General features: G+C 41.5%; 2 protein-coding genes across 2 annotated transcripts; both read right to left on the bottom strand.

Moving 5' to 3' along the window:
* Window positions 1–5,043: 5,043 nt before the first annotated feature.
* Window positions 5,044–9,576, bottom strand: cbx2 (chromobox homolog 2 (Drosophila Pc class)). The gene is made up of 5 exons (XM_070848362.1): window positions 9,505–9,576; window positions 9,366–9,409; window positions 7,164–7,229; window positions 6,773–6,842; window positions 5,044–6,692 (listed from the first exon to the last, which is right to left on the bottom strand). Exons 1-5 carry the CDS (start codon window positions 9,574–9,576, stop codon window positions 5,340–5,342), a joined length of 1,605 nt encoding a protein of 534 aa, XP_070704463.1. The 3' UTR covers window positions 5,044–5,339.
* A 1,863-nt stretch (window positions 9,577–11,439) lies between these two features.
* On the bottom strand, window positions 11,440–16,699 carry LOC139216284 (ectonucleotide pyrophosphatase/phosphodiesterase family member 7-like). The gene is made up of 6 exons (XM_070847375.1): window positions 16,437–16,699; window positions 15,863–16,008; window positions 14,879–15,508; window positions 13,182–13,416; window positions 11,729–11,852; window positions 11,440–11,497 (listed from the first exon to the last, which is right to left on the bottom strand). The coding sequence occupies exons 1-6, from the start codon at window positions 16,669–16,671 to the stop codon at window positions 11,440–11,442; spliced, it is 1,428 nt and encodes a 475-aa protein (XP_070703476.1). The 5' UTR covers window positions 16,672–16,699.
* Window positions 16,700–23,369: the final 6,670 nt, after the last annotated feature.

Here is a 23,369-nt window from a genome sequence, read left to right as displayed (position 1 = left end):
AGGCCATGTTGTCATAGTGGAGGATTGCCGCTTGTCTTAACCTCTCAATATCAGAGAGCAAACTGAAGTTTGTTTACACTGCTCCAGTGGAGTGATTTAGAATGAGGGGCGAGGGAGACGTGGGTGTAGAAGGTATGCTTGCTGGAGGGTCGGATCAGGTTTCTAAACATTCCCTTTGAAATCGAATAGCAACCATCCCAGGCGTTTTAAACTCAACCAGCCCCGCTTGGTTACTATCCTCAAGGTAGAGAGGAGTCCAAACACAAATACAAACAGAGAAAATTAGCTATCAGTGCCTGTGCTGGCCTCTAAATACTCTAAATACTCAGCCTGGATTCTGGCCAATGATGATGCAGAAAATAAAAAGGTGTGTAAGTTATTGCCTGCAGTTTGGTATGGAGTCATCAGAAAGCAATAAAAAGCTAAATAAAGCGGTTATGAAAAGCTTAAATGTGTACTTCTCTGACCAGAAGACCTTTGTTGACAATATTTTCTATATTTTGAACTATTCTTGTATTTTACAGTGATTATTCTCTGCCTGAAAAGGTGAGTAAAATCTTTTCTTTTAGTTGCATCATTTTTTTATGATGGAAAAAAGCTTATTTTTGGCTTTTAAACAAAGGATTTAAGCGAAGAGCTGACTGATTTATGGGATCTTGTGTTGCTAAAACAATAAGATGTCCTGGGGAAAAAAACAAAAACATCCCCGGAGATGAACTTGCTGAATGCTCTTCAAAACAACATGGTTTGGGGTGTGTGTTATTGCGATGGAAGATGGATTGGAGTCTGGCTTATTTTGCCAGGAGTCAGGTGTGGGAGGGGGGGCGTCGGGGATCGGGGTTAGTGCATCGGCTCTGGGGGTGATGTGGGGGTTTAGGCTCATTTCCAACCCCGGCCTGAAGTCAGCGCTGGGCTGGGTTGTCAGCTAAGTGTGTTGTATGTGTGTGTGTGTGTGTGTGTGTTGGGCTGGGGATGGGGGTGTGGGGTTGGGATTACACTGTCACACTGTTCATACTGTTTATGCATACCAGGCCACTGTGAGTGCCTCTTTGTCGCGTAAGTGTTTACTTGAATTTATTTTGGGAGAATTCCACATGACCGGGATGGGGATCTCTATAAATTATGGAATCGAGCGCTTTGTGTAATGATAACTTCTGTCAGTTAGTCAGGCTGTGTGACAGTGTTTTTAAGAGTGTGTAAATACAGGGGTGGTGAAAGAGGGATAGGGGTGTCTGTGTGTTGAAAGGTGCTGCAGGCTTTCTTCTTCATTTAGTTTCTTCAGCAGAACAATAACAATGCTTTAAAATGAGCGGCTTGCACCACTTTCCTCACTTTGCCACATTCATAAGACTCCGAGTCGCCAGGCGCAGAATGAACTGTGACTACTTATTTACTTAACTACAGTTTTGATGAATTATCATTTTAGATGGCTATTTCCATTATATGCTATTTTACACCTCAACTCCACGACACTACAACTGGAAATGTTTGACAGGTATAGTCAGTAATGCAGTTTTACATACAACAATATTATCAGCTCGTGGAATGTAATGCTTTCATGGATGAATTGTTTCGTATATGAAATGCCTGTTGGGGATTCCCTGAGCCCAGTGAATCAACTTCAGGTTGTGTTAAAATACCCATAGAGATTCAGAAAAGCAGCAGATCTCAGATCGTCGAAGCTGGAGACTACAAGGATTTGCCATTTTTATTTGATAAGTCCCTAAATTGTTGATTGTTTTTCTGTCATTTGAGTTTGAGTGATTAATCAGCCAGGCATGTCGGTACGTGTCAGGACATAGCACTCTTCATATCCATTAGGCTTACAGGTCATACCAATGACACGCGGGGCCAATGCTGGTGGCTGTCTGCAGCTGAGGAATGATGGGAAACTGGTGACACCATCAGACAGACTGGCTGCACCGTCCTGTGTCCCGTCAGAGGGCCACTCTGCTCTTACTGAAGCGTTTTTTGATTTGAACAAGTAAGTGCCAAATCAAAAGCTGAGTTCCTCTGCGGTTGTCTCCGCAGTTCTCTGGTGGCCCCGCTGAGGAGTGCAGGAATCCAAGTTTGTGGGTTAGAGACACACACCCAATTCCTATATAGACCCGAGGTAAATCAAATGGAACGAGGGGCTGAAATTGAACCACTGGCTACACAGTGAAAGTGTTGGCATGTCAAATGCATGTACAGGTTTGTTATCAAGATCATCAGATGAGGACTCAGTGGAAGCAGAGGACATCGCCATTTCTCTTGGCAAACTCTTGAAATTAGAAACTGGGATCATAGGTAACTCAAAACTGGAGCCATTGTTGAGGAAAAAAACCTAAGCGGTCTTTTACTATAGAGGGAATACTAGTGTATGCTGTTGTATTATTACTATTGTAGGAAAGTGGTGAGAGCTTTTAATGTAAGCAAGTCTAAGATAAGACTTTTCTTTTGTTTTTGTGTGCAGCATATAATAAGATACTTTGAGTTTAAGGATTTCAACCTCAAGTGTCTAAACTAACATATTATGCAATTCTGGTTAATTAAGGAACTGAAGGGTGTCCTCACCTTCAAGTACAACAGCACCATCTAGTGGTGGTAGCAGGCCATGTCTGTTTCTATGTGAGTCACAGTGGAGAAAACAGACCGTCGTCTTGTTCCCCAGTTAAGTTATTTAGCAGTGGTGCTGATGAAGACTACAAACTACACTGCTCTAGTGGGGATGAAAGATCTTCTCATTTTATACGTGATAATAAATTTCTGATCAGCATTTACAGTCATGTCCATGACACCTCTTGAAGAGCCGTCTCAGCTTAATGCCAACAAGCTGAAAGTCTTTTTACCGATTGGCAGTAAAGAATGAAAAATACAAATGCGGTGCTCATTTTGTCCAACAAAGAGTCCAAAAACATATTGAATTAATGACAGAATAGCAGAAAATCCTCTCATTAAGAAGCTAGAACAAGCATTTTTGGCATTTCTTTATAGATTACTTTTAAAAAAACAGTCAGACATACGGTTGTACCATTTATTAGTCGATGTGACGAGTGGCACAATACAAGGATTGATGACACTGTCCTACCCTGAAAGGCTCTTGGTTTGAAATAAATAGATCGTAAAGTAAAAAAAAAAAAAACATTCCACTGAGATGTTAGTAGATCTAAAGAATAAAGACCACAACTGGAAACAGTTTGTTCTTTTCAGCAATTAAGAATAGCACATACAATTTGGAGCAAAAAAAAACATTTTCACATCAACACCTTGCATTACCCCATAAGCTATTAGATGATGGTGATAAACGGCATTCTGATCCCATCTAGACTAATATTTACCTACTGCCTGATGCACTCAGAGGGAAACATACTGTACGCTGGAGCTACGCTGAGGAAAAAAGCTGTGAACTAACATTTTACACCTGTAATACAAGTAATAAGAGAATGTCCTTTTGTTTTTCAGCTGAAACTGACAGGAAGCTACTGTAATTTTAAGCTAAACCACTCTTGTTTCAATAAGGCATCAAATATTTGTATGTTCCATATTTGTGAGAAGTCTTCCAGCTGGGCTTTCTTCCGTTTCAAAACAACACAGGCAAGTAAGTAAAAACGGTCCAGTCTCCATGCTGTGCTCTGGGGGTACTCCTTTATTGAACAACCTGAAATTCTAGCTATCTTTGGGGTCATGCCTTTGTGTTAAGTCTTTGAGAGAAAGAAAGGCACAGTCTGCAGAGCAGGATTAGACAGAAGAGTTCAGTCGAAGTGCTTGGTTGCTGAACTCCTCTCGAGGGAGCAGAAAGTAGCGCACATTGTTGTGGTTTCTTTTCTGTTACATCAGATAAAAACCCTTTTTTTCTCTGGGAGGCCGGGCCTGCAGCTCCTGAACCCATGCAGGTGGGTTAACTGAGACGTCTGCAGCTGCAAGTGGAAAAAAAAACAAAAATAAAACAACCATAAAATCTGGTATTTCAGTACTCCACATTTTGCAACAGACAGAATGAAATCTGGTGTTTTGTGGTCAGCGACAAACAATGCCGAGCAGTTTATTGTCGAGCTTTGTCCACACCCAACCCTTCCCACAGTGGTTTCAAAGCTGTTGCCTTCAGCGACCTCGAAGACTCAAGAGAAGCTCCGACAGACTGAGGGAGAAGTCGGCTGCACTCTCCACGATCACCCTGCACACAAGCACTTCACTTTTTTTCCCGTCCATATTAATTACAAGTCTGAAAAGATGAACGTTTGTGGTGAATATCTTGTTGAAGGACAGCAATGATGCAGAGACAGAGAGGCAAACCTCAGCCATGGTGGAGTCTTATCTGAACACAGATACTGTATCTGACTCCCCACAAGCTTGAGCCCGTTTGGAAAACTGCGCTGATAAACTGGCTGCTCTGTGGAATGAAACTTCCTTTGGAGGCGATAATGGCGCGCACAGTTCAACACCGCGTGAAGCTCGGCGGTTGCTCTGATGGTGTTTTTCATCACCCAGAAACTAAGCTGCTGACCGCCGCTCGAGCTGCTCGCTGCTTTAAACAGCCAGAGTCCGTTACATTTAGAACTATATAAAACAATTACATGGACACACTGATGATATACCCTGAGGGAAAGGTTCTCCTATCCCGTAAGAAATGAATATACATATGCTGCAAACGTTGAAAAAAGAGGTAGCTAATTTATGAAACATTATTAAAATAAACAGTACTATACTAAGAATTTAAACTGGCTTACATTAGCTATTAAATGATATGGATTCACAACACTGACACATTATGAACTAAATGTCTGCTAGCCATAGAAGAAGCGACCCCCCCTCCTGCCCATGCCCTTACACGATGTCTTCTTTGAGACATTCCTCTTGTCTGCTGGGTTGTAGGTTCCAACAAAACAGATCATCTCGTCACCAGAGAAAGGCAGAAGAGATCAACATGATGAATGTATGAGCGCATGGCTTCAGTAACCTAGATGGGCCCTTAGGTACTGAAAGGATGAATATGATGAATAAATGATGTTTCTTCCGGAACACCAGCAATGACAACTTCTGACTCACTGAAACCACAAAGATTTGTCTCAGAGATTGTAAGGCGAGAAACAGATGTCACCTTTTTCCATCTCTTGCAGGCACTGCCCCTCCCCCCACTGCCATTTCTTGAATGATTTGTAGACATAAGCAAATAAATAATCGATCAATAACAAATGTTTATCTCTGTTAACCTAAAATGGGTCTTTTACTAAAAGAAGATTAAGAGCAAATGAACATCCATCTCCTGATGCATTCCTCAACCAGTGGTTTATCTGAACCCCCCCCCCCCCCCCCCGTTTGCTTCAAAGCCCATCTGGTTTGCAGCGTCTGGAGTCCCGTCAGTAGTTGCGAATGCTGAAGAAGCCCACACTGGTTGGCGACTCCTTGACTGTGACAGTAACGAGATTAGCAGTGACATCCGTTACAAACACGTGTTCTATCAGGCTCCTCGTGGGCTTCCAGTCCTGGTTCTGGGGGGCTACGGAGCGGTCCTGTCCAGCGTAGGAAGAATCCTGATCAGAGTCTGAGCTGCTCTCGTCTTCACCCGTGCTCATGTCGTTCATTTTGGCTTTCTTGCCGTCTTTGGAGGCAGATCTGTCCTGCTGGCTCTGGACCTCTGAGGAGGATTTCTGCACGCTGCTCTTCTCCAGCCTGCCTGGGACTCGGGGGCTCTGGATTTCAGCCGCCTCCTTGGCCTTGTCTGCTGCAGGCTGGTTCTTTCTAGCCGGCGGTCTTCCAGGGGTAGCTGGACTCTTAGGAGGATTATACTCCTGATTTTGCGTGACAGTAGTTTTCCTTGCTGGGTTTGTTACATTTCTCAGGCCTGACACTGGAGTGGGGCCGTTTCCAGAGGCGTCATTGCTTTGCACCAGTTTGTTCTGAAGGTTGAGGGGCTGAAGGCCAGAGCCCTGATTGGAGGAGGCACTCTTAGACGGTAAGGAAGCCACTGCTTTAGTATTGGATATCCGCTGCAGTGTTGACACGGGGGCCTGGGGTCTCTTTTGTCCATTGGGAGAACTTAGTGTATGCTGAGTTGTTCCTTGAATGGGGTGTTTGGATGTATTCAAATTCAATGCTGCTACCCCTTTTGATTTACTAGCAGCTGCTTTCAAATCCAGACTTGTCCCGCTGCTCATACTGGAGATGGACAGTTTACCCTCTGTGACATTCCTGCTCTGGCTGGATTTGTTCACGGCGGGGGAGGCAGGTTGGACCAACCTGCCGGACCCCATGGAGCCTGTGGAGTTTTTAACAGCCCCACCCTGGATCAGAGAGCTCCTGTTCTGACCACCCACTGCATCCCGAGCCGAACCTCGATGAAAGCCCATGAAGGTGAAGCTTGCTGGGTGAACTGGTTTTTTTATCGCTCCTGGAAGATCTGTATCTTTAGACGTCTTCAGGGTTTTACGAGGGCCCTTGTTCTGTTGAAATTCCTTCACCTCGGGGGCCAGAGGTTTCCTGCTCCGTTTCTTTGGGGGCTCCTGTTTTGCCATGACAATCTGCGCCTTCTTCTGAGGTACAGGATGAAGGTCTCGTGTTCTGACGCCGGGATTTGCCTGTTTAGCGTGGCTCTCATCTTCGTCATCGTCGTCTGAGGATGATGAGGAGGAGCACGAGGACGAGGAATCGGAAGACGATGATGATGAGCCAGATGAAGAGCTGCTGGACTTTGGAGCTTCAGGGACATTTTCCTGAAGTTAAGAGCAGAAGTATTAGACGCCGTGTTCTCAGCCGCCACAAAGTGATGTTCTGCTTTTAAAGGCGTACTTACAAGGATTTTCCGCGGTCGTCCCCTCGGCCTTTTCCCTTTCTTACGCAGCAGAAGCTCCTTTTCTTGCTCTCTATAAAAACACAATTTGACAAATGCTCAGTGGTGGATTAAAGCATATTCATCCATTCATGCTATAGATCCACAGTTTTTCTTGTGTTTTTTGTAGCCAGTGTTTACTAAGTAAGCAGCGCTAGATTATGGAAAGGCAACCAACAAATGTAAGTAAAAACAGCAGCAGCACACTGTATATCACTTTAGAGTATTTGAAATATCATTAGGATACAACTACATCTAACGTCATCGACACCTTTTAAGTAATATTTCGAATGGCTCTGGAGTTGTACACCAGACCTCTCATGTGGAGTATCAACGTCTCAACAAGGACACTCACTTCTTGTTGAATGCAGCCAACAGTCTTGGGTCAAGGATGTTTTCTTGGGGCTCCCAGCTGTTGTGTCTGAAATAAATTCACACGAACAGTGTCACATATCAGTGTTAATCAAAATAAAGAAGCAAGGTGTCCCGGCAAGGTTAAATGTGCCCTCCAGGCTCAGCAGTGACCGCGGATGTAGAAAATGACCTTTGAACAGAGTCCGTTCATTCAGAAACAGAGGATTCTGTTATTCCAGCAGCCGTGAACTTACTATAGGCAACCTGTGTGTTACCTGGTGCAAGTTATTTAAGGCCTGACTGAGAAAAACCAGTCAAGTCAACTTAAATCAAGGCAAGAACAAAGTATATATTATACAACAGTAACTAAGTAAATACTGCTATAAATGACTATATCAGTGCAATTCAGCTCTCTGTAGAAACGAGCAGTCAACCTACTGTGACATATTGTCATTTGAAGTTAATCTTGATAAGTTAAAACTTAAGCGAGACATTTCATCTCAAGCTTTTTAAATGAGAAACAGGTTCTCACTTCATGTCAGCCACTTATCAACGGCTCGTGCTTTCTACTGTGACGATCAAACAAACACCTTAGTCATTACATGAAGGCTCGACATGCAGCGTCAACGATCTGAACTGATGCAAATCATTACTTGACTGAAAATGTCAGTCCGTCAAACCACTTGTGAAAGTGAAACGGACAATCACGCCCATTTCACACAGCACCCGGCTGGCTGTACAGAGGAGAGAGAGCAGGCAGGGTCTGAAGTCTTCTTCCAAAAATTAAACGGAACAAGCTTCGCACTCAGATTGCCTAGTGTGAAAAGAGGAAGCTGAAGGTGGGAAAGGGAAAAGTGGAGCATCTGATACCTTTTCTGGGGCTGCTGCAGGAACATGTGGGGAATTTTTGGGAAAGTTGAGCTATTTCAGTAAAACATCACAGACAGCACTTTACAGCTCGCCTCCCACAGCGACTACATCACATTCAATTTTGTGTTCTTTTTCCTTCCACCCAGTGACTATTCATCTCTGTAGAAAAAAACCCCACGAACACACCAGGAAGGAAGAACATTTTTAGGTCTCTGACATTTATGGGAAGTCATGAAAATAACTGTTGTGCGTGCGAGGGTGCAGCTTGGAGCATCTTTTAGACAGCAAAAATAACCCTGTGTCTGCGCACAGGGAGACGTGGTCCAATGCTGCTTCACTGATTTAGTCAAGTGTCCCATTTTGATTTGTTCTAGCTGCACTATACTTTTTTAAAGGACTGAAAACCAAAACATCTGCCGACTCCTCGCTGTATTGCGAGCATCTAATAATTTGATCATCTGTACAAATGTAGGAGAATAAAACGTTAAAACGTCGCGTAGCCGCAAAAACAAACTGACAACAGACCACTTTGTTTCTTTTGGAAGAGATCTGAGCTACATGCATGTGTAATGACCTTTCTCCTCATCACTTGTTGTTGAATAGCCTATTCTGATCAGCAGTCACCAGTGAAATAATCAACCCCCACCCTGTCCCTGCACACACACACACACACACTCACACACACACACACACACACACAAAGGATGTGGTTCTAACAGAAAGCCATGGAGCTGGCAGGCAACAGTGTGCATTGATGGTGGATTACAGCAACAATATGGAGTGAACAGAAAGGGCAAGTGACAAGAAATGAAGGCAGAGTGGAGCCTTCCAAGCAGCACCACTGATGCACAACCCAGGCACACTGGACCAAATGTTTCAAATGTGGAGTCATGGAGCGGATCGAACATCATATAAAGTAGTTATTATAAATCTAATATCAAATAAGCCACGCAAACCTGACGGGTCACACACACACACACACACACACACACACACACACATAAAAAAACTTGTTTAAAGTCGGGAATAAAATCAATGAATGATCGGAGGTTAAAATGGAGGGATGAAAAACAGACGGGCAACTGATTTGGCATAAAAAAACTATTTCCCTTTGCTCTCCGCTAACTTCCCAAAGCTGCGGTGTTGTGAACAAAAGAAAGCGAATGCAGTGCGGCCGGAGGGCTGTGTGGACCAGGCTGTGGCCCCCGGGCTGCAGGCTGGACGCGGTGGAGGAGGGAAAGGAAGAGTTCAGCCAACAGTTGGACGAAAAGCAACAAGCGACACGTTGTTGTTGTTTTCATTGTTTGGGCTGAGCAGCAGCGCCGGGACTTACTTGGATGACCATCCCCTCCACTTCACCAGAAACTCCAACTTTCCCTGAAAGAAACACCGAGGAGAAGAGAAAGCACGTTTGCAAAGAGCCTCAGGAAGAAAAGGGCGGATAACAGTTAGAGTGTTTCTCGGCTCCGAACCTTCCGCAGTCGTTTGTTTAAGATGCATTCCGCATCAAAGACCTGCTCTCCCACGGCGCTCAGCTCCTCCATGTCTGCCTTCGCCCCGAATAAGGTTCCTTTATCAAGAGCCGTGAGGCCGGCCAGCCAATCACAGTTACGCTCGCGCAGAACCGGATGTTGTTTCTCTTGCCTTCAAAATGAAAGTCGCAAACTCGGTGGAAATTTGGAAGGTCTTTTTAGTAATGTTATAAATGGACCTGGGAGTTTGATAGATTTGTGAGTCAACTCTGATTACTTTCTTTTAAGCCTACTCTAATATATCGCAATATGTATTATTTATTCCATAGTGTAAATATTTATTTATCATATTTATTTTGCTATTGCTTTATTTTCCAATGTTGCTTTTATTCACTCTTTCTTGTCTATTGTTGCTGCTGTAACATGTAAATTTCCCCCTATGGGGGATCAATAAAAGAAGTCTAAGTCTATTATTTCTAATAGCCTGTCTGTTGAGTATAATGCTCATTTATTAACAAAATAAGACTTGTACATGAGCCAGAGTTCATGTAGAAGAATTGTGATGCATAATCGGCATTTGGATTTGATATTCATGATCACTTAAGTTAACCTCTTTACTTTTTTGGCACTGGGTATAGTTTGGAATTGCACCTTAGTGTTAACCACTTCACATTTATTTTCTGACACATGCCGTTAACCTGTTTACTTTTCTAGAACTGGTTTTTGCACCGTACTGATAACTTTATTTTTATATTTGGTTGATTTTGTTCATATTTGCACTACTATATAGGCCCAGTACAATTGTTACACAATCATTCCTCTCTGGATAAATAAAGTAAGATCTTACTTTTCATCTGGTCAAGCCACTAAGTTAATTAAAATTTGTCTATGAACATTAGTTTATTACAGTTATAATTAAATTGAGTTACGCACCACAGATCATGAACATTGTCATAATGGCCAGTGAGTTGATGAAAATAGTTACTTAATGAAAGAAGTCTTTTTTTGTTTGTTTTTGAGTAATTTCTGAATGGATACACGCTACCAAATAAATTTTCTTCATCATGAGAAATACAAATGAAATAATAGCTTTCACCAAAACATTTACTATTATTATTATTCAATAGCAAATACAAACGTAATTGTATGTATTCATCCATTAATGCTATAGATCCACAGTTTTTTCTTGTAAAAATCGTGTTTTTTGTAGCCAGTGTTTACTAAGTAAGCAGTGCTAGATTATGGAAAGGCAACCAACAAATGTAAGCAAAAACAGCAGCACACTGTATAAACGTAATTGTGTGTTGGGGAAAGGGCATGTCGTCGATCACAATCTAATTTTGAAAGTCATAACCGGAAGTATAGTGCTGTCATGCGTAACTTGACGCTGTCACTCAAAGAGAGGCGGGCAACTGAGAACGTGTTTGCCTAAATGTGTCCCTTGGCAGCCACCGTCCTCTGATTGAACATGTTCACTCAATGTAAATGAGAGTAAAGACATGAACGGAATGAAGTAATCCATAGTTTGTTCTCGAAACCGATCTTAAAATATATTTATAGGTTTTAGAGTAATTAAAACGTCTTCAGTAACAATTAACAGATAAATAGTTCCTTTATGTTCATGGACTCGGATGCTCTTATTGAAAACAGCTAAGGGCACCACACAGTGATAAGACAAAAGTAATTACATGACAAATGTACATGTGAAACACGGTGACACACGCTGCATGAGAAGTTTCACCAAATACTCAACAATTAATTGCATTTTATTCCCCCAAATCTGTTGATCTATTCTGCCCTTTTGAACAAAAATAAGTAATTTGCACTCTGATGCACTGAATATATTAGTGTCCTTCCTCATGTGGAATTAAATGAATGAACTAGCCAGAAGAACTGTCCGTGGCAGGTGTTGCATTAAGTTTTTTCTTGTGATCATCACAGCGAAGTTTGTTGTGTCTTTTCCTTTTGAGCATCATGTTCTGAACTTCCTGACCTGAAACACAGAAAAAAGAAAATGTCAACTTTTAGCATTAAAAGTTGAGTTGTTGGTGATTTTACAAGACAACTGAACTACAGCCAAGCTGCTCTACATGTGTGAAGAGGTTTGATGTCATGATTACAGAGGAATCAGATGGAAGTAATTCTTTAAATAACCATATTGTGACACAGATATCAACACCAAAACATATTCTTAGATTTATTTTGCTTATTGCCTAGCCGTTACCTCTTAGTCATATGTTTGCTCCGGAGTAATTTGTGGGATGTCATCACGATAAAAACAACAACAAGAAATCCAGCCACTGCAGCCAGTCCAGTGAAGGCGTGTTTCCAGAAATTCCCATCTCCCCCTGCAACAGATGGCACATGCTGATTTCTTTTTTTGGGGGGCTGATTTTGAAGATTTCATACAAAAGGACCACAGCATTATTTTTTATTCCCTAAAATTGTCTGGATTTTCAGAGCTGCAAAGTATTCAGCAACAAAAGGGCTGCCTGAACTCAAGTAGTAAACAGCATCAACTAACCACATGATGGCGCTTCTCCGTATAACCATAACTCCTTAATTGTGAGGCCCACACACAGACCTGACAAGTTCTATGTTCTGAACTCTGCCAGCCGCCAGATGACCCTGTTTACTGTAAACTGCAGTGGACAGTGTCATCAGCGTCTCACAGCAGGAAACACAGCAGGTCTGTGTGCTCAAATTTAAACGGCCCCCTTTTTTCACCTTCCAAAATAGTGAGCTTTGTCAACTAAAACCCAGAAGTACAATACAAGTAATGCTACTTATTCTAGTACTTGGTAAGATGATAATAACAAATGATAATGATAATATTCATACATGTTGATTTGTGAATGAGTCCAGTGACAATGAAGGTATCGATTTTGATTAAAAGATTATTTCAGCCTGCTGATATTTGAAAGGTGACGTGTTTGAGATTCACACAAGACCTGAATGAGCCTGGTGATATTCTACATCAGCCACACTCCTGCACTGGGTGGCATGAACCATCATTACAGTAAATACACACACACACTGTAGTTTAGTCGGACTCCGTCCCACTTACATGTCTTGATGTCCCAAACACAAGAGCAACAAATGTGGATCAATCCGCCGCTGCAAATAGTCCTCAACAAATGCAAATCATCCTGTTAGATTAACATTTTGCTAATAACTTACAGCGCTCAGCCGTTTTAGGATTTTAATCAGCCTTTTAATGTAAAAAAAGAAACTGTATTTGTGAGCCCTTTTTTCTGTTTTTTTTTAAAAATGATCTCTGCGGTACAAGCCAGGGGGCTTTGGGCTAAGTTGGACAAACAAAAGAAAGCAAAGTCAATATTGACAGACGAACTAACACATTCTGTGTTTTGGTCTTTTTGTAGCATTTGGTGAATGATAAGAAAAATATAGAATATTGTCAGCATTGTGCTTGAATGACTAAACACCAGACACTTGGCATCAGAAGTTTAGACCTTCTTTCATAAAATGTTTCCAAACTTATGGCGAACAATGCCAGATCTACTTTCCAGTTTTAACCTACAGTAGCTCTACGTCTGATTTGGACATATGTGAAGTCGGAAATGATGGATGAATGGCCTAGTAATGGAAGAGCAGGTGTTGGAGCGACACACTTTTGAGGCCACGGGGAGAAACTCATTAGTCAGACACTAACTCACCCAGAGTAGTGGTGCTGGTGATCAGCATGTGTTTGGTGGCATTCAGGTGGCCGTCGTTGACCTCCGGCTGGATGCCCAGGATGTGACACATCAAGGGATAAATGTTCACCGTCTCGAAGGGCCCCACCTCAAGGTTCTTATGAAATGCTGGACCCACTGCCCTGAAGAAGGGCTTCATGTCCATCTCTTGGTTGTCGAAGCCATGCTCGCCTTTGTGGAACTGAACCGGAAAATACTGGAAGGACACAAAGGGATGGATAAAAAACTTGTCTTGACCCACTTTGTTAGATTCAAATAGACTGTAACTAAGGCTGTGATTCTAGTAACAGGATCTTATCAGCTGCAGAGTTCACACATGTTGTTCTACTCCTACTCAGTCAGTAGAGGGAGGTATTGGCCAAGTGAAAGAATCGTTTCTGTACTGTAGAATGAAAGCCTGTTTTTCTCTTTGTGAGCACTATCAACCAATGAGAGTGGTTAAATGAGAATTTAGTCCATTTCTAAAATGTCTATTTTCATACAATACTTATAAGACAAGAATCCTTTGATAATTTTGTGTTGCATATTATGTGTGTTGCCAACAGAATGTGTATTAGCATGTGGAATACCCGACTACCTAAGCAATTATGTAACAGTCTCAACATGCTTTATCAAGCTGAAAGGAGTTTAGGCTGAGATAAAGGGAGTGAACAAAGAGTCAGATAATACATGCATGATCATGGCTGGTCATAACCTATAGACTTTAGATGACCTGTTTCATCAGCGGAATCACAAGACTGATCGTTTTCCTCATGTTCAGCATTTGAAGACATTTCATGATTAAATTACTTTAGTCTTCAAAGTAGCCCCGACCACTACTGGCAGACATATTCAGTTGCAAAGTTGCTGCACAGTGGAGAGACTGAGTGAGTGAGGAGACAAATGAAAACGTTAATTTTGAATTTTGAGGCACGAATGGCTTGGTGAAGCGTTTGAGAGCACTGCATGTCATCAGCCCGGCCTGGATTATCCCAAGGATGTGCAAATGCACTTGATTAAAATTGTAATGTACTAAGATTAGAATTTAACTCCTTATTTCTGCTTGAAGGAGTCCAGTTTCACAATTTCCATTTTCAGAATGCACCTGCTAATTGAAGTATTTCTGTAGTCAAGACGTGAGAATATTTCTAGAATAGACTGGATGGTATGTAGACTGTTTAAATGGCTATTTATCTGCATTAGTTTATGATTCCCAGTTAACAGGGTGATAATCACATAACTTGCTGCCTGTTGTTGATAAGTTACAGTACCATTACAGCATGAAATGTAAATGTTGTCACAGCTTTCATTCATGCAATGTGTTCACATTGTGCTGCTGTTTTAAAGCTGTACTTGGCAATTTGGCACGTTGATGGGGCACAAATGGCAACCTGAGGTAACTGTTTGTTTTAAAGGGTAAATCAATAGGACTTGCAGTGGGCAGAAAACTGCTGCTGCACATCTCTCTATGGTTTTAAACTATCCTGCATTTCATTTTTGGCCAAACCCAAGTCAGTGACGTCAGAGAAAACATATGATTTGACGTGTCTCATCCTTCCTGAAGTCTCATAGTGACTGAGTAACAGTTGTATTTCTGGGAAATTCTTGCCTCCATCCTTCTAAGTCTGTGTAACAACCAATCCTGTGGAAAGGAAATTTGGCTTTGTCTGTCGACGCACCCCATTGATTACATATCCAGGATCTGCCCATAGAATGATGGGCAGGATACGATCATTTTTGGCGAAGTGGAGACGTTCTGGCATCTCCTCCTTCTTGTACACATGGAGATGTGGATGGGATCCCTTCAGGGCATTGTAAACCGTCTCCAGCTTGCCCGGTTTGGGCAGCAACATCCCAGAAGGGCCGAAGTCCACCAGGTGAAAGGACAGGTCACGGAACGAGAAACCCGGGATCTTGGACAGGGTGATCTCTTCCACTAGACCGTTGCGGTAAACTGAGGTCATACCGTGGTCTGCTGTGATGATGATGTTAAGGCGGTCGGTCAGCCCGTGTTGTTCAGCGGAGTGTCGAATGTAGCCCACTGTTCGGTCCACTTGCTTGACCATCTCCCGCCGCTCCGGGGAGTCGGGGCCGTATCTGTGGCCTGTGCCGTCTGGCTCACCAAAGTACAGAGATACGAAGTCCAGATCCTGGTCTCTGAACCAGCCCATCACCTTGTCTGTATTCTCTTGCCAAGCGGTCTCGTTCTTGTAGTTGTAAAGCGGTGGCTCCACTTCCCACACCATAGCAACCTGTCCCTGGTAACTGGAAGCTGTGCCAGGAAAGTGAAGAGAGCCAGCTTTTAGACCCTGGAGGGATAGAAAAGAGACACATTAACAACACACACACACATGTATATATATATATATATATGATCGATGTACTTGACACGTTTGCAAGCATGCCAGTGATTCAACTGTTCACATACACAAGGAATTTTCATCAGTTTTCTTAAATCTACAGCTGAACATTTCAGGCCACCTTACAGCAGCTGTCATTAGCATGCAGTTAACATCTGTGCCTGCAAAATAATTTGCTATATAACTGTGGTGAACCACCTGAAATTATTCACAAAGATGTTTTGTCAAGAGAAATGGTTTCGAGTGCTGTAAACGGCAAAACAGTCTCTCACAGTGATAAGAGGGAAATTGTGCTGCACACACCTGTCTCTGTGCTGTGATCCAGATAGGCAGAGTGCCATTGTCCCACCACTCATTCACAAACTGAGTCGGATAGTACGGCTTCTTCTCAGTGGTGGTTGTGTTGAACCACATGTTGTGGATTACCCCGTGATTCTCAACGTAGCGGCCTACAGAGGAGAATCACTGTCAGTCTGCTCGCACTCATTATTCATAGCGTGACACATTCACATTAAAAATTCTATCAACTTAAGGGGCTGAGTGGCATGACGCTTTTGGACAAGGTCTTATGACCAACTTCGGAGATTAGAGGAATTTAATTTCAAGGAAGTTAAATTTCTTTTAGCTGGTACTGATGATTTGAGAGTCAAAATAAGAAAGGGAGCACAGAATTCTTCCCTCAGTCATCCAAGCATAATTATCTTACTCAGCTATAAAAGCTGTTGGACCCTGGGACATTCAATTACAACTAATTCCTTTTTCCCGTGGCTTTTTTCAATCCTTCCAAAGTAAACTCTGAGAGCCGTTTCCTATTCCACCATGATATGCAGATCCCCTGCCAACTGGAAGTGCTGTTGTAGAAAATGAAACACTTTACCTGTCAAGAGGGTGAAGTGTGTTGGGCTGGTGACAGTGAAGAAGGGTGGTGTGACATACAGAGCTTTGACTCCATCCTTGGCCATGTTATCGAGGTTTGGTGTGTCCACATCACGGTCGTAATCCCATCGGAAGCCATCGAAGGAGATCAGCAGCACCTTCTGTCTCTGTTTGTTTGCTGGGGCTCCAAAGATGGACGAGGCCCAGAGGAGGCAAAGACTTGCAGTCCACAGCATGGTGAACACAGGGATGTCACAACTGGCTCTCTGCCCTAGCTAAAATGCTAATTTACGAAAGGATCCACCTTTTTGCATCTCACCTAAGGTTTCTGAAGCCAAGGGCCCCAGAGCAAAGTTTCATCAACTTATCTTATCTCATAGATTGGACAGACTTTATCTCAGCACTTTCTGCATGCGGCCCAGTGATGTTTATGAGGCAATTTTACGGCTGGGAGTAGTGTTCACAGTGAATTTCCCCCCCTGTTTTGCTCTTGAGGACTGGCAGTAAAGCAGATTAATCTCTCCGGGCATCATGGCTGTTTGTTTCTCCCTAACTCGCTTGTTGATGCTGTCTTTCTGTTTGTCTGCCTGCCCGTCTGTGTGTCGGGGTTTCCTGTGAATCACTGACAATGGGGGAATGACACTTTGATGGGTTTCACCTTGAGTTGGGATGGTGTATGATTGATCTGACACCAGGAAAATGAAGAGGAAAATGAGAGTATATATCTCTTCGTCAGCTAGCAGTGGTCTCTCGGGGAAAAAGGACCCTAATAGACATATTCATTTTAATAACTCTAATGTGTATCTTAGCCCCAGGATATTGTTAAAAGATCTTTTTAAATCTACATCAATTTCTTTAGCAATTGCTATAACGATGGCCGAACTATTAAAAAGTGAACTGCACCCTCCTCTGTGTTTCAGCTGAGATCATACTCAGCGTTCTCATCCAAACATTATATATCACTGCGTTGTGATGTAACCTTATCACCGCTCATCAAATTGCCAGATAAGCTAACTCTTCAAATTTGTTCTTTATTGTGTGCGTCCTTGGCAGAGGTTCAAGGGAATTGTCCAATATTTATGGAGATAAGGGATAACATTCATCAGCTTTCATTTACCTCATTCATATTCATTAGCTTTCACATATTAACTCTATCTGCTAGTCATCCTCTGTCAGCAAGATTTGGAGGAGTGTTTTGGAGTGCTGAGACCAGTGCGAGCCTCAGATCTTTGCAAGGAGAACTTTATCAAACACACACACACTCTGAACTTGAGGGCCAAGCAAACTTTATCTGACCCTCTCAATCCTGCACAGGATCTCCACAGGGATTCTCCTATTTTCTAGTAGAAGAAAAGTGAGGTTTTTTTGCCTTTAGCACTCCCTGCTGCCCTTCCACAACCACTGCAGTACACCTCCCCCAGACAGAAAACCCAAAGACCACCAGTTTGAGCCACAGCATGTACATTAGTAATACACAAATGAAAAATGGAATACTTCCCAGGCTGAAGATCCTTTGTTAATTCAAACTTCTGTTTGGCTTCCAAACTGGATGATTTGTATAAAATCCATCAGACATCAGTGATAATGAAATCCTAAAGTGCACACAAATGTCTCATTCTGTAACTACAACCCAAACAACTCTTACACAAAAAAGAAATGGAGCTGAAGTTGAGTTGAACTTACGTCTTCTTTAAAGAAATTATTCTTTTCTTTGTTATTTTATGTTTGAACAAAAGTGACTGTACAAATGACACATGAATGCAGGGTAAATCATCCAGTCAGAGGAAGAGGAAAAAAATGGTTTTATTCATAAATGATTTGAAGCAGAATAGTTGTTCGCACATCACGTAGGTGCAAGACGAGCAGTAGACTGCGTCAGTGAATAAGAGAGGGAACGCCTGCACACCGGCTCAATGCCACAGAAATGTTATTACTCAAATCCAAAAAGTTTGAGGCATGACTTTCTGTTGTTGTTTCTCTCCATGTACCTGTTCACATACACTTTATTGAATTATCAATGATGATTTGGACGTTTATCACTTATGATGCTCATGTATAAGATGGTTAAACACACCTGCCACCATGATGTATAAATGTGGATGTAGTTTCCATTTTGTAAGTATGTTGAAAAGATGAAGATCCAAGTAGGATAGAAACCTTGTCAGTCAGTCATAAAAGCATTTCTGTGGCATGGTGCGAGTGTGCAGGCATTTCCTCTTTTTCATCGATTTGTAAATGAAACCCCTTGATAACACACACAAAGCCATCAAGGTTATTAGACAGCATCTTTTCTTTAAAAAAATCCACCAAACATAACACTACGAAAAGCTTTGAAAATAACAATAGCTACATAATGATAAAGCTATTTCATCTTGCTTGAAAGAGCCATCCATATAACAAGCTGACATTGCATTGAAGTCGAAGAATTAGAAAATGGCAGCATTAGGGACACGATAAAGCACCAGCATTCACAATTTATCGAAAACATGTGTTCACCATCCAAGGAATAACGTCACACACATACCTGATGACAAACCTCATGGCAAACACATGCAGAGATATTTTTCAGTTATCTGATGACAAATTGTCAACTGTTTTAAAATCGGGATAAAAACACAAACGCCAAATTGACTGTTTCACTATGTTGTTACAGCCTACTTAGTGGCTCTGAACAAATATTTATCATAAAGCTGCTCATTTTTAAGCACATAACATTTAAGCAGGTGTTTCAGTGCTGTATGCCTGGCTGTAAGGATTTATTCTCATCTTTATACAATAGACCTCAATGTAACCACAGCTGTATATAAAATGTCCTGCTTTCCATCTGTCATCCTGTCTGGAGTCAGAAAAGTTTGAATAAATCACCACATTTTGAAACGTAACACTTATGAGTATATCTATGAAGATTGCCAGGTTATAAAACGACTCATCTACGAACTCATCTCACGAACAAGCAAACTGTTTGACATTTGAATTTTCACACTGCACATAAAATGGTTACTCTTAAATCAGAATCGCTGATGAAAGAGGAGTGAGATACACATGTAAAATACAAAAACACAACCATCCTTTAGAGGCAAAAAAAAATAAATTCTCAACTGCATCGGTATTCTGCTCACTTTGGAGTTTGAATGGCAATCTGCCTCTCTCCCTGCTGTGACTGGAAGTAGACCATCAAGTTCATGCCAGCGTGCCAAGATCGATGTGTTTTGAGTTGTGAGCAAACAAACTTTTAATGCATGAATGGCTCATTATCAAGTTACATGCAAGTAAGTCCAGGCTTAATACTTCAAACCACAGGAAAACTCCACTGGAGGTGGACTGTATTCTCACATCTAGTTCTCACTAAATAAGTGCAACAAATGCTTTTCTTTGATACTACAACATTTTAAGAATCTCTCCTACATTATTTATTGCCATCAAACTGAAGAAACACAGTATGTTGTTGAATCAGTTTGGTAGTAAGCAAGACTGAATGTAAAATATTGATCATAATCTAAACTGTGTGTGTAACCTGAAAATATGATATTAATATCAATCAAATATTAAGGAATGAGTATGAGACTTTTCCACGACAGAAATGTGTTTTTTTCCATTATAGATGAGACACAACATTCATGATGAACATATCTGCACAATATGTTTACATGCAATTCTTTCAAATGATCATTTTATCAAAATGCACATGTATCAACATTTCTTAAATCCAAATTTGGAGATAAGCATTTTTTTTCCCCATTTTCATATGTTACATCTTTGGTGATTTTGAATATCTCCAGTCTTAAGGATTTCCATCATTGATGAACAAGGTACATGTGAAGGCATCAGTAATTTGACTCCTGACTGACTCCATTGACTCCTACTACCTTTACTTTAGATAACCTTACTGATAATGTGGTACATTTGACTGTTGATATTTGTTCACTTGTGCTTCAGTAAACTTAGAACTGCAGGACCTTTACTTTTAGTTTCTTCCTGTAGGGGTTTCAGTGCTTTTACTTAGTGGCCATAATCAATATTTTTAGCTGCGACCAGGTTAGTTCATAAGCTGGTTCACCACCGTTTAGCAGCCAAAGTTGTGTGTGTGTGTGTGTGTGTGTGTGTGTGTGCGAGTGCATGCGTAGATGCAGTAGTGTACCTGGTCACAGTTACTGCAAATTCATGCTTGTTATAATGACATGTCAGATAACATTGTGACAGCTCCACTTGGCTTTACGGAGCTTTACAGAGAGTTTCAGCTCATTGTTTAGAAGTCTGACCAACAACTTTTACTGTCTCATAGTGTAGCTTTTGGTGAGCAGCTCTCAAAACCCACTGTACACAACCTGCACTGCACCAAACAATTAGAGACTAACTGGTGAACATAATGGAGCATTTAGCAGCTGAAGTGCTAGATATTTCCCTCAGGAGTCTGTGGAAACCAAAAGCATCAGGTGGTCACAAACATGATGACCAAATCTGCCATAACAACCTAAAAAGTAATGATATGTCAGCTTGTGCATTGTTCTGCTGCCCCAAGGGGCCTAAAAACAAGTTCCATAAGTTGCTGCAGGTTTAAATAAAAAAGTATTTTCATCACCATTTACCTCTGCTACATGCTCAAAATAATGTTAAACAGCTATTTCCCATAAAAGAATCAAAGAATAAAATTATTCAAAAGACAAAACATATAACAACATATAAAACAAGATGAAATAATTTAAATAATTACGGTAAATAACATCAGTTAAGAAAAAAGCCTTGAGATAAAAGTGACTTTTAAGAAGCGATTTTAAAGAGCACACTGAGTGTCCCTGCCTGAGCTCTCCAGGCACTGCAGTGGTAGCATATGAACATCGCTCATAGCAGACTGGGGAACTCCTTTGTCCCTATTCCTCAATATTTGGCATGCTGTGATGCGTGCTGATCCACCGTGGATCGGGCTCCAACAGGCCCCCTCATGGAGAAGTCTTATCAGGGAAACAGACCAGATTTCAGCAGAGAGACTTGGGGAGTGGGAGCTCCTGGTGCAGCAGAATAACGACGGGGTTGTTGCGAGGAGAAGACTGCTTCACACCTGTCAGACAGTCATCCTGAAACTGAAGACGGCTGAGGAGGGTTTGAGAGAGAGAGAGTGTGTGTGTGTGTGTGTGTGTGTGTGTGTGTGTGTTACTGGTCTGACACAGCACACACCCACATATGATCAATGTGTGATAACACCAGAGGGCTCAGGGCATATTAATCCGTTTCATTCACATTCGTTATTATTGTTAGCTGGGAGTAGCATTAACTGTCTAATGTTCATGTCAGCACTTAATCAAACTGAATTTCTAGTCAAACTGACCTTGAGTGTCTGTCTGTATCCTTGGACAAAGTCTACATGTGAATTTTGCTCCCGTTATGCGCATTGACGTTGATTTGATAACAATGAGATTAACATTTAGAGTGGGTGACAGTCAGTTCCGCCTGAATGGCACAGTGTACGTAACATACTGTATTAAAATTGAACAGTGGGAATATGACAGCAGATGTTCCTATAATGCAGTAGCTCCTCTTCCAGTAGGCCACTAGCATGTAATCATTTTTCTCTTCAGTCCACCGGCGCCCTAAATCTTACAGTTGCCAACCTATCAGCTTTCCTCTTCACTAATTCTTGATTCGCTCTCTTGAACAGCCTGTAGAGTAAACACGACTGCTCTTTTTTTTCATTTGTTGCTCGCAAAGGTTCTGTGATGAGCAGTAATTTAGTTGTATATCAGTTAATATTTAGTTTTCAGTCTAGTTAATGACCAGTTAAAGCCACCATCATAAAGGATGCCATAAATGTAGACTATAGACTATACTTTTAGAAAGCAGTTGAAATGTACTTTCCCTTAAAGATTACCTTGCCTGTCAGTGGCCATGTTTATAGCAGGTATGATATGAGTGTCAAAGCCAATATGGGTTACATAAATGACATTGTGTCATTTTTATATTATGTTAAGTGAACATTTTTGGTAATATTCAATATCTTAATCAACCATTTTAATGCCAAAAATAATGAATACACTTACACTGATCCTAAATCTTCATCACCACCTGGTCTCAGACTTTTTTTTAGAGCTTCTTAGCTCCTTAAGTGAGGAGATGTGGTGTACCTGCTCAACAGCAAGGGGAACCCCTGCTGTGGAGGCCCTTCAAATTAAGAAATAAAGATACCTTGTGGAGGACTTCCCCACTAGGTACACCATCTGTATATTTCTATATAAGCTCTGTTAGCATGAGCTTGAGGGCAAACATGCATGCCACAAGAAATGCGATGCTCTCCTACACTGAGATCAGAGGACTGTATGCATATTGGCAGTAATGCTCCATAAACAGGTAGCAATGCACCACTGAAAAATAAAACCGCAAGCTGAATAATGTCGGTTTCAACACATAAAAATGTGTGATAAATGTTTTATGAGGTAGGAATGCATTAAACGTGTTTGTCTGGGATTGAGAATGCACACAATACATTTAGATGAAGAAACTTTGAATAGAGACGAAAATCGTTAAGACAGCAACACATAATATTTTTATGTTTGCAAACAAATCCCATGACAACAATCAATTGATCCTAACTCATATTGTGTGTGTATCAAAGCCCGATATATCTTACATAGAGCTCCATTGTTGTCCAAAACCTATTAAGAACACAACAGCGAGCTGCACTGTTGCACTGGGTGCCATGTTCACTCATTACCATGAACATACGCACTAGTTTATTTTGAGTCGATCCCATACACACCATCCCAAAGACTCACTAGAGCACTAAATGTTTATTAATCCACAGCTGAAAATAGTTCCCAACAAATGCATCACTTAGTTTGATTCATGTTCCTTAAAAACTACAATGCCCAGCTCGTTTAGAAAATTCTTGGGAAAAAAAAAATCTATCTATTTGTTAGTCCTTTTGGCCAGATGGTGGTGAACA

The sequence above is a fragment of the Pempheris klunzingeri genome, chromosome 17 (genome assembly GCF_042242105.1).
Source record: "Pempheris klunzingeri isolate RE-2024b chromosome 17, fPemKlu1.hap1, whole genome shotgun sequence".
In the NCBI taxonomy this organism is placed as follows: Eukaryota; Metazoa; Chordata; class Actinopteri; order Acropomatiformes; family Pempheridae; genus Pempheris; species Pempheris klunzingeri.
This window is presented reverse-complemented; position numbering and strand designations above follow the sequence as displayed.